Source organism: Pipra filicauda, unplaced genomic scaffold (assembly GCF_003945595.2).
Source record: "Pipra filicauda isolate LSUMZ 115617 unplaced genomic scaffold, ASM394559v2 scaffold42_size3861933_pilon, whole genome shotgun sequence".
Taxonomy (NCBI): Eukaryota; Metazoa; Chordata; class Aves; order Passeriformes; family Pipridae; genus Pipra; species Pipra filicauda.
In genome coordinates this window covers 3,184,608-3,196,753 of record NW_024104565.1, presented here as the reverse complement: position 1 = coordinate 3,196,753, position 12,146 = coordinate 3,184,608, and the positions used below count along the sequence as shown (strand labels likewise).

General features: G+C 37.7%; 1 protein-coding gene across 6 annotated transcripts in view; it reads left to right on the top strand.

Annotated features, from left to right (window-relative positions):
* The window catches only part of ADGB (androglobin), a 108,723-nt gene that overhangs the window by 91,790 nt on the left and 4,787 nt on the right, over positions 1-12,146 (top strand). For 4 of the 6 annotated variants that reach the window (XM_027739531.2, XM_027739533.2, XM_027739535.2 and 1 more), the window contains 4 exons: positions 794-905; positions 7,728-7,825; positions 9,456-9,611; positions 11,409-11,517. In XM_027739531.2, the coding sequence (XP_027595332.1) occupies positions 794-905; positions 7,728-7,825; positions 9,456-9,611; positions 11,409-11,517 (475 nt within the window). Of the gene's footprint in view, positions 1-793; positions 906-7,588; positions 7,704-7,727; positions 7,826-9,455; positions 9,612-11,408; positions 11,518-12,146 lie in introns of those variants that run through there. The other 2 variants (XM_039385711.1, XM_039385712.1) reach the window with 2 other exon arrangements.

The following is a 12,146-nucleotide window of genomic DNA, read 5'->3' as shown; positions in this document are numbered from 1 at the left end:
GATATGTTGTAAGACAAGGCCATCTTTTATAGTATTCATAGAGAGACACCTATTTTCAGTCAGCTAAAAGCTTTAGTAAAAGACACACAATATCTGCTAATAGAGCCAAGTTTCTCATAATGTCAATACCTTGGATTTTTCTAGATGTCAGTTAGTATTATTTATCTATTTTAGAAAAATAACATATTTTCTAGAGCAGTTCTTGCTTCTCTATCTCCAAATGTTTCTCTGCTGCAGTTTTTCTTCATAGTTGAGTTCAATTGCAACAAAATATTCGAAGAAAACCAGGGCTGTTCCTTTGACTCAGAACTGGCTTTAGAATTTGGAAAACAATTTTTAAATATAGCCATTTCCTGTTCAGTTTGGACAATGTTTAAAACAACCTATGGACCCTGTCACCTCTTCCTCAAATTAAGGCATCATTGAGTGCTAGTATTAGGGCTCAAAGCCCTGTAGTATGTCTTAAGATCAACAAAAGTCTTTGTTTTAGTACATGGCATGCATAGGAAAGTTACATTGAAATCTTAAAGGAATGTAGCTTCTTATTGTATAGCCCAGTTTAGTTTCACTTGATAAACACATGATTAATTGTTTGATTTCACAGGAATTAAAATAAAATCTGTGGAATTGATGCTAAATTTTTAAGCTTCTTGTGAATGCTTTTATGTGCAAAATTGTAAATTAATTATGTGTTTTATTTGCTGAATTCAATAGCTGGCAGTTTACTAACTTACAGGACTTGAAAGCTTGCAGTACTTGTTATGTCTTCAGCATGCTGCATTTTCTTTCACAGTCTCACAAGTATATGATTCAGGCACTAGTGTTATATGAAAGTTGGCCACTTCCTGAGGATCACACTCTCTCTGTTCAGGAACTGGAAGAAGAGGAGAAAGATGAAATCAAAGGTAGGTTGACCTAAGCATATATTTATTCAAATGCATCATGTTACTGATATTTAAAAAAAACCCCATATTTCCAGAAGCAACACTTTTTTGTTTATTCATTGCTTGAGTGAAATAATTAGGGAACAAAGCTTTCTGTTCTGTAGGTCTTAGAAATTGCATGAATCTACAGCTTCAGTTCACAAATTATAAAGAAATCTGAGAGTACACTGCAGAACTCAGCTTCTTAGGGCTCATCTTTAGGCAGAGATCTGGAAAGTTCTAGAAGTATGACTGCTTTTACAGTCAGAGAGACTGATGAAGTCCCAATGCCCTGACAAAGTATATCCAAACATAGAAATTTCTACTGAAACTACAGAAACATACCTACTGGTAATTTAAGAAAATGCACTGACAAGAGGGGGAAAAAAAGGCCTGATTTGGGATATATCTTGCTTCTGTACTGCTAGGAGAAGAATTTAGCAGGAGTAAAGATTAGGAGAGGTCTCAAGTACAGTATATTCAAGCCAGCAAAGGGACAGAGAAATTACAGAAGTTTGTTTTTTTTTCCCCCCGGATTCTCTTAGCATTTCTTGTTAACAGACAGAAAACACTAAACCCAAGGTGTATTAAAAGCAGTTAGAATACTAGTCAATATCCTATAAATTAGATGAATGTCTCATATTTGCTTCTTCTTTTAACACTGGGGTCAACATGAAGTTATTTAGATCTTAATTATGTTAAAGTTTATCATACCTGAGAGAGGCAAGGCTGCTGCCACTGCACACCCCCAGGTCCAACTATTAGTGAGGCTGAAGATGTAGTCCCAACAAGCATATGCAGGTAGACACACATGCATACTATGTATCTCTATCTATCTATCTATCTATGCATTACCAGCTACACAGATCACAGACAGACAGTCAGAGCACTCTCACAAACACAAGCACAGACAGCACCAGCAACTTCAGCCTGCTTTCCCCTCTCTGGCTGTAAAGAATGGAAGTTCACTAGAGAGACTATATATTTATATAAAGGTGGATCCTTCCACCGACTGGACTTAGACACCTAGTCTGCACAATAGCTGCCCCCTGCATCTCCTGAGAGGCTGCAGCCCTACTCCAGCTGCTGGTGCAGGCTGTCATCCACACACACATGCATGCACCTGATTGCCTTGTGCCCTCACCCCTAGGTTCCTGCAGAACCTAAAATATTAATTTCCACCATTCAGTTAATGTCCTGTATCATTAATAAAGATCTATAACTCAGTTTTTAAAATAAGTAATGAGTAATAAGCAGATATTATTTGCATTATCCTTCCTCATAAACATATACTTACTAAAATCCTTCAATTTTCTTAGAACAATTTGATCTTTATTTACTAGTGGTATATCACAATCTAGTTACATATTTCTACTTAAATGTCTGGTGGGTTTTTTTGTTTTAATTTCTAGTACTCTGGACTGAAGTTAGATTCAGCAGCAGTAATTGCTGACGTACATTATATAATTTCTTTGATTTAGGATGTGCGCAATATTTGAGATTTTTTTCAGTCTTCCTTCAGTTATCATTACACAACTTTACAAAGATGTATCTTGTTGATTTACTGTAGTCCCTAGTCAGTTTTAGTAGTGTTTGAGGAGCTATGTCATGTAGGGTTACAGTCCTGTACACAGCTTTTTAGTGGCAATTTCACCTGCTTGTAGTTTGCGGCGTTTTTCACAAAATCATCTTTTCATCTTGGATGATTCCATTTAGTCTCCTAATTTTCTCTTTAATGATAGACTGCTTCTTACAATACACATCCTATTACATAGTCTTTATCCTTCGGAGTCGGCTGTATAGTAACAGCTTGCATTTAACATACCAGTCATGCTACTGGTGTGTATCCTTTTATACAGCTGTTTCCATGTCTATAAAACTGCAGGTCAAAGGAGATAATTTAATCTTTAAGTTTCTTCACTACTTTTCAGCCCATATTATTGAAACTTGTCTGTGTCATCCTCATGTTTATTCCTAGGTAGCAGTATTCCAGTTCATAGCTTCCCTTTTCCATGTTAACTGATGCTCATTTGCAGTCAAATGTACTTAAGCCACAGTCAGTGATAACGAGCGCTTTTTGTTTTAGGATTATTTTAAAGTGTAATTTCTGTGTCCTCTCATAACTGCTGCCTTTCAAGGTAGCACAAGTCCATTTTACAGTTCTTATTAACTGTGTGTTTCTGTTTATACAAGGATACCAGCAGATTTAGACTGAGTTTAAAAACAACTTATATCAAGAAGTTTAAACTTACCTCTCACTGTATTTACTATTTAATATTTATTTTACATACCCCTGTTAACAATAATATTTATCTGGAGTGTGTACTATGGTTAAGTGGTTTGGGGAAAAAACAAACATTTAATCTTTTTTCTGATTGTGAACTAGTCTTAAATCAATTTGAAAACTGAGTTTTACCATTTGAATCTGACAGCACCAGTTGTTAAACACACAATTCATATAATAGTAATGTTGACATGTAACCAAAAAGGTATTGTCTCACCATGTGATTTTTAAGAAAGCTGCAGTGAGCTGGATGAAAAATTCCTGCAACAGATTTTCACCATTTCAAGTATCACTTTTTCATGTAAGGCAACAGTGCCATCTGGAGTTAATTTTGTATTAAAACTAATTTATCGAGGCAAAAGCGTATTTCAACTTTGTATTAACAGTTACTAAAGTTCTCTGGCACACAGACACTGTGATAATTTTGTATCTGTTGATATTTGTACTTGTGAAAAGAACTGTGTTATTGTTTTAGTTTAACAAGACACCAATGTTTGCTAAGGAGGGCATACCAGGAAAAAAAGAAACTGAACTTCTCCCTCTAAGTTATTATAACTTTGAAATTAAGAGGCTTCAGGTGAAAAGGTGTGGAAAAGGAAAAAAACCAGCTCTTTATTAACATATATATATATATATATATATATATATATATATATATATATAAAACAAACCTGAACAAGCAACCACAACTTTCAGAACAAGTCCTACTTCCCCTCTCCGTGTAACCCCCCCAAGCAGGGGCCACTCGCACATTTTGGAAAGCAAGGGGTTCAGTGTCTCACTGGCAGGCAGCAGGGAGGTGTTAGCAGGCATCCTCGAGGTGGTGACTGCCGTGGTTCTCCCGTGACAGTCAGGGGCCATCCGTGGGTCCACACTCCCACTCCCGTGCCTCTCTGCAGTTTTGATTCTTTTCTCTCCATTTTCTCTTTTTTTTTTTTTTTTTCCTCCTTCCTTTGGGAATTGTTAATGCAGCAGGTCTTCAATAGAAAAATAGTAAAAAATAAGAAAGGCTTGGATTATAAATTCCTGTGTAAAAGGGGAACAATTAACAGGCAATCTTGCAACTGCTAGTACCATTTTAAGATCCATGACTATGTGAACAAAATCCCTTTAAGATTCATCTTGTACATATGATTTTCAACTATTATCATTTTGGGTTCTTTGGTTTTATTTTTCTCGTAGTAAGATCATAGGTTTTATTGTGCAACTGTCCCAACCCCGAGTTGAATCATCATTGTGTGCTGAATGCTGACTGCAGTATGTGTTTTCCATATTGCCTTAAATTAACTGAAGAGTATAAGCTGTTGTTAAAAGAAGGCTGTCATTCAACTGGGAAAGCAAGGGGAGATAGGGCGCCCAATCCAGGTAGTAGAGATAGGTTTGAAAAGGCAGGACAGGTAATAACCTTCGGAATATTCCCTTTTATCCTCCAGGGCTGGGTATGTTCCTCCCACTGGTTTTCTTTTCCCACGGGAGAACTTGCTGGCTCATGCCAAGGACAGGATTCCATGAGATGTTTAACAGAATGTTCAGTTCTTTCTCTCTTTATGTCTCTCCCAGCTTCCCTGTCAGTAGTGATTAATCACTTGCCTGGTGTTCAATGAACAAATAGATCACTGAGGATAAATGATGGTGCTTTAGACCTCTAAGTCATGCTCTAACACCATACTAGTACTGCAACCATATTGGTGGTTTGTTCCTATCCTGGTGTATTTTTACTGTAACTTTAGTGTCTGGATGAGCCAAACTTTGTAAAGATTTTTGACATTGCTATCCATTGAGTCCTTATGAGGGTCCAGTCAGAGATGGGAAAAGCAACATCTGAACTTCTCAATCTTTTCGTAACAAAATCTGAAAGTCCCTCATGGGATGACTAACAGTCATTACTGTCAACTACTGGGTAATCCCACTAAATGCTCAGAGCTTATTTCAGACAGCAAGGAACATGATATCTTATCAAAGAAATTTTCAGAAGACTCCACTGTATTTTACCTGTGAATAAGATCAATTCTCTCTAATTTGAATTTCATAAATCAAAAGTAGCTCTCTATCTTGCCTAAAAAAGAGAATTGATGCATCTCATTCTGAAGTTATGAGTTTCAGATAGAAATCATTTGGTGTAATTGTTTATCTTGTCATAGGCAGGACATCAGACTGGACGATCACTGTGTTCCCTTTTGGAATCAGACTAAATGAATTTCTGAATAAATAATTGAAGAGCAGTAGAGAAGCTAATTTTAAGAGTTGCTGTTGGCTGTGTGTCATCACTGTTGGTCTGTGTGATGCCCAAGCTTTTCTTGGTGCTGTACAGATATATAAACTGCCACTGAAAGTTTGTGATGATTGATGCATAAGCTGTGAGCTGGAATGACCTTTTACTTTCTGTGTCATCTCCCTTTCTTATTATACCCCATACAAAGCATTTGCCTGGCTTAGCCCTTAAAAAAGCCCCAAGGAACTACTTACATCTCCCTTTGAGTCAGAGTGGATGGGTTGCATGCTATAGTGCCAGACTGCAACCAGTGCCCTCTCCAGGTATATCTGGAGGATGATTCCAAAGCTGGGGAGACTGCCTGCTCTGCTGAGGGAGTGGGAAGGGCTGGGAGAACCTGGACAGTGCAGCATACTGCTAGCTAGGAGAGCTCAATTTAATCCTATCCTAAGGATTCATATCAGGAGTTAAAGAAGGTAACCTCATTCAAGCCCTGTCAATTCATATGCTTGCTTATTATTTGCTAACTTCTCTGTGTATACAATAAGTTTTGAGCATCAAAATGTTAAAATTCAGAGTGGTAAAATATTTATCAGAACCAGAAAAAAGCTTGTGATATCCCATGACACAGAAAGTCTCTGTCTGATATAATTTAGCTAGCTACATGGAATGCCTTTGAGTGTTTGTGTAAACACTAAATAATTTATCTCTAAAAATTAATAATTCCTTGAATAATGCATGTACACCAGCCTGATTTATGGTGCTAACATGTTATGATAATGTGAAATTAAGTGGAAAGTCATTTATGTAACCATAACTTCCAATTTGCTTTATATTTGCATTTCCTCTGGAGTTGTTTTAGTATATTCAATATTTGTGGAGACTGCTTTAGTTTTTGCTTTCATTCTTTAATGTATGCCTTGGTAGCATTGAATGAATGAAAGCTTAGCACTTTGGTGTCATTGTATATTTTTTAAGCAGCATGAGGAGATAAGAATAATATCCTTCCTTTGAAAATTCTTTGGGATTTAAAGTACAACATATGATGTAATACACATATATATCATATAATATGTATTTGTATGTGGAGTTATATGTGTGTAATAAATATGTTTATGTACATTTATTATTTGCAATTGTATATATCCATATAACCTCAGCCATGACGTTGCAGATTTGATCCAAAGCTCGTTAATTGTACAACACAGTGATTTGTCCTCAGTGGAAAGAAATTAGAAAACCATAGATTAGATACCTTATTATTATCATCAGACTGTGAAACAATCACTCATATCCACTTTTTTCTAAGAGAAATCCCCTGGTTTATTGTATTGACTAAATCTAGGTTTTCAGCATTTGTCTCAATGTTTCAAACAGTATGAAGGTGGAAGGAAATGGAGATTTCAGGCTCAGCTTTTTAATCTTTCTCATAGTGTTTTGGATTGATTCCTGGTTGTTTCAAATGACATGTTCCTTCTGCTATTAAATTTATATTACAGGCTTTATTAATTAATTTATTTCAACAAGAATATGACATGCAAAAAGTCTTGTTAACAGCTCCCGCCAGCTAAGACATTGCAGAATAAGTGTCAATTCTCAGTATCTTTAATTCAAATATATAGTATACACATGTACTGATAATATAAGTAATTAAAAATGTTCTCAGATAGTTCTGAGAATGATAATTTCACATTTCTTAAATATGCATCAAATCTCAAATATGTTTCTTTGCCTTAACTTCCTTGCATTTTTGGTGGGATGTATCCTTCTTTTCTATTCTTCACAGTCTCAGGATTTCAGACAGCGAGAATATTGACTTTACCTATTTCAAGCTTCTTACCTTCCTGGTGCATAACAGTAACAGAGATTGTGTGAGACTATGTGAGCGAAGTAAGAGTCAGGCTGTGATTCTGTTCATTTCAGTATTTATACTGACACATACACAAGATAACAATGCAGTGACTGATGGCAGGCACCATGGCAAACTCATGTTTAAGCCCTGGGTAAAGTGCTGTTTAGGACAGATTAGGCTGTCGCAGTATGTCCACCTTTTGAGTCTGTTTTGAAAAAACTGTTCTCACATTTTTTCTTGGTAGTATTTGAAAGTGTCAGCAGATTAACTGGCTGTTCTTTGTCTCTCTGTATGGCTATTTTGTGTTGTTATTTCAGCCTGAGTATTATATGAGGAATTATATTTATGGATAATAGTGATATTCTCTAATTCATCATGCATTAAAAGTACATCTGAGTAATACATGGGGGAAAGGAAGAGAAGCATAGCTTCTCCTAATGCTCACTTCTTTTGAAGGACAAGAGTTTGCAAATATTCCTAGATCAACCAGAAAACAAAGAACATCTGAGAAGATAGAAAAAGAGAAGTCCCAAAGAGGATCAGTTGAATTTCAGGTGAGAACAAAGACAACAACTGGATTTGTTGAATGTGCCATCATTGTAGTGAACATTAATATATTCTCAGGTCTTCAGATTAGTACTGCTAGCATTTCTAGTGTATCCCTTGCATTTCTCTCTGTTCTGCTTTGCCACCTTTTTAGATTTAGACCTGTAAAAAGCTGAATTACAAAGGTTGAATGTGAAAGATGTGCATCCTGGATTTAGAGATGCAATGTGCTTTTGTTGGTGTAGTTTCTGTCTCCGCTGAAAGTTTATTAAATTCCATGAATTCACCATATTTGCATCCCATTAGTCCCTCATTGTAGTGGCTTTCATGGCTTCCTAAGGAGATGAAATAGGTCTTTCCACTACAGTCAGTTCCTGTCTCATATATCACAATTGTCATTAGCTTGCAGATGTAGAGTGGCAGAACAATTCGTATCTACTTGCTTACTTGGAGATTGTTCTCATCTGTGATGGGGTAATCTGAGTGTTTTGTGGCTGACCAAAAGGCTATTGCCAGCCTTTATGCCATAAAAGGAATAATGTTATTGATTGCAAACCGATTAATGAAAGGCAATGAAGAAACTGACAGTTCCTTATGTAATGGTATTGCTTTTGCTGGGAGTTTTGCTGCCTCATGGCAGGTAGTTCAAGGGGAGAACAGCTCCATAAAATTTTTCATGAAGAAATCTCGACTGAATTTTTTTGTTGACTAAACCTGCAAACTTCCCTGAGACTCATATCCACACCTAATTATACAGGGTTCTTGAATAGTGCCTTAATCCTTCTTTCAGAGCAGTCTGAGTGGCTGAAGTTTAGCTTTTTGGCCACAGAAAGTCAATGAAGCTTCAGGCTATGTCAGATTCCTTCCTTCAGCTCCATTGGTGGGGTATACCAGGGATGCTGGGATGAAGGTTCTTGGGAGTTCTTAAGTCCACCACTGAAACAAATACAAGTTTCAAGATGGAGCCCTTGTAGATAAAGAAGATGCCCACCTTTAGTCTCAAATAAGAGCTGAACTCCTAACTCTGCTTCTAAATCTTGGGCTTAAAGCTTCTTCAGATGATACGGTTCACAGAAATATATGCAGCACAGTATCTCGTTCATTGGTCAAACAGCAGAACAGTCTCCTACACCTCAGGCACTACTTACCCTTTGGTTCTGAAGAAGGTATGTGTTAAGGTGCTTCAGAGAGTTTGGGAAGTGATTGGAAAAGAACCTGATAAGACATAGCAAGGTTTTTTTCTACACAGAAAACCCACTTAAATATAATAAGGCTTCTAGTAAAAAACCTAGTGGAAGGAAAGAAAAGTTGAGAGGAGGGGAGAGAAGTGGAGGGGAGGGGGAAGGGGAAAAGGAAGGGGAGGAGGAAGAGCAAACAGAAATGAAAAGCAAAGGAAAAGAGAAAGGAAGGGAAAGGGAAAGGGAATGTGGAGGACACTGTATGGGAGTGGGGGAGAAACATGTAAACAAAGTACCTCAAAGAGCTTCCACACATTGCAGAGTAATCTTCCTTTCCTTTGGCAGCCACTCTTTGTGTCATAATGCATGCAAAACTACCAGGATACAAAAACATGACTTCATTCTAAAGAGTGGTAACAGATGTATGCCAGTGAATACATTGTGTTTATGATACTTTCAGCAATCAACTTTGAGCAAACCGCACTGGACTTTACGTGTAGTTAGTGAACAGAAAGAGGTAGACCATCTGGAGATGAAGAAAGACACCCAGAAAGCAGATGAGATCAGAGCCATAAAACAAGCATGGGAGTCTGCAGAGCCAGGAAGAGCTGTCAAGGTAATATCAGAGTGGTATCTTTGCAGTGGTGTCTTCTGCACAAGTTCCAGGAGCTGTTGTGATGGTAGAGCAGTTTCCACAACAGGGACCTTCTTAGGGCTGTCCTCTTCACCACTCTATGGAAGATAGGAAATTTTACACAGTTTAAAGAATTAAAAGTGCATGAATTCTGAGCAGTAATCCAGATCATCTATTTCAGGCCTCTGTAGATCACTGAGACTTTAGATTCTACTTTACAAAACATACAAAAGTTTCTCTTTAGAAAGCCTCTTCACAATTGCAAAGCTGCTGCTTGTGACAGATTTAATGTTTAACATGAACAGATTCTGTTGAGAAATACACTGCTAAAATGATTTCTCTTGAAGAACTGGCACCTGGTCATGTCACCAATCACACTGTCCCCTGTAGCCAGGATCCTCAAATTCATTCTGGGTTGCAGGTTATCCATGGGCCTGTACATGTTCTGTATGAATTCACTAATTCAGCTGTCAGCTACAGCTGGATACTTTTGATGTGACATATGCTTAAGATGAAAAAATAATACATGTTCTTTCTACTAAAGCAAAAAATTGCACTGCTAATTCAGAATTGGAAGCATCATTACCAAAAAAAAGAAAAAGAACAAAATGTAGTCTTTAAACTATCACCACCATTACCATTGCCCATTGAAGGATTCTCAGCCAGAATCCCCACCTTAGAAGCATTTTGTCTTTTTTATATTACCTTTCAGAAATGAACCTCAGAAAACCTGAAAGTGTAACTGGAAAGACCCATGTTTAAGTTTTTTTCAGTGTATTCAAAGCTCAAAACTTTTTCTGACAGTACTCTATTAAATGGTCTAAGGAGAGTTGCAGCTCTGCAGTGGTGATTAGTTGTGCTGAGACTGAAAATGCAAGTACAGCCTCCTAAAGATTAGCTGGAAATGAATCCCATTTGATGTGTAAAGAGTCTTTTCAGAATGCTAGTTCTATCACCACATCCTTTTTTGATCAGAAAATCAACTGAATTGCAACTACAGGGTTCCATTTTGAAAGCCCCTTCAGTCTGTGACATTTTTCTAAAACAGCTATCATTAAGAAAATTGCAGCACATGGAATATGCTAAAAACAAGGTCTAAATTGGGGGCTGCTATCCAGCTTAAGTAGCTTTCTCTCGCCTTTCTTCTTGATCACCCTGCCACAATGTCTGCCCATTCCAGGGGTCACGGACTTTCTAACTCTTGGAATCGGGTGCCTGACTCCAGGGTGACCTTTGTCTTCTGTCCGTTCTGGCAATCTCAGCCCTTAAGAAAATGCCCAATGAGCCAAAGTCGCCTTCTGAAAAGATATAGAAGTGCTGATGTCTGGTTTTGGCTGTAGAGGTAATTGAGTCTGAAAGAGTTTGCACCCAAAGGTCCCATTTCTCAGGAGGAAGCCTAAATCACCAGGCTTTAGGAGCCCCTAAGAGAAAGTGATATTTCCCTAAGGAGGTGCAGTAGCTGCACATTCAGCTATGAGGGAATCTTGATTTTCAGTTCTGGAGGTTTTGTTTTGAATCCAAATATTATTTAAACTTCCCAGAGATCAATGACTTTCCAGTATTTCACTGGACAGTGATCTTAAGTGTCAAGGTGGTCTTAAGTGTCAATGTCTCAGGACTGATTCACTGGGACCCTGGCATCTTTTCTGATTCCAGCCCCAGGCAGAGTTGCATACTGCACCCTAATGTTAGGTCTTATTGACCTTCTTTTGAAAATTCTTTGGGATTTAAAGGATGCAGTAGAAGTTTTCTTATCTGGATTAAAACTTTGATTCCTAGGCTTTTCAGGAACGTGTGCGTTTTATTAATAAGTGTGCTGTGAGAGATTCAGAGGAGGCCATAGCTGGGACTGAGACTGCCAGTGTAACACCTAGTTCAGGAGAAAGAGGTAAGGGTATAACCTTCTGTGTCTTCAGTTCCTTAGGAAAGATTTCTGCATTAAATACTAGTAGTAAATGGATGAAACAGCCTTGATAAAGATGTCCAAATGCGCAATGGCACGCTTAGCCTCTATCTTCTCTATCCCCTCTTTGTTTTAATTGTTTCGCTGCTCTATTTCCAGGCACAGATACAGCCTCATGGCTCTTGGAGGCTGCCAAATTACCATTATGCAAACTTCAGGTAGTCCTTTTGTAGTAGAATTCTAACCCTTAATTAACCAGAAATTTTTGGAAGTTCAGTGGAAAATACTTACTCAATTCCAAGTTGGCTACCACAGTTCATTAGTGTAGAAATGCTAAATAAAGTGTTTAGCAGCTGAAATAGCATGTCAGTAAGAGACTAATACATGTAATGTGCATTTTTTATGTTAATGTTCATGGAAACTGTTCACAGACAGTGTTCTGGAATGGAGGTGTCAAAAAGTGCATACTGAGTAGCATCAGCTTCCTGGCAGCTTCCATAAGTGCTAATTTTATTTAGTGGTTACAACTTCTACGGATACTTCATATATGTTCCATGCCAGTTACTGGACTGTGATGAGAAGGTGAACTGGGTGGAAGGCTGCAAGCTTTTTGC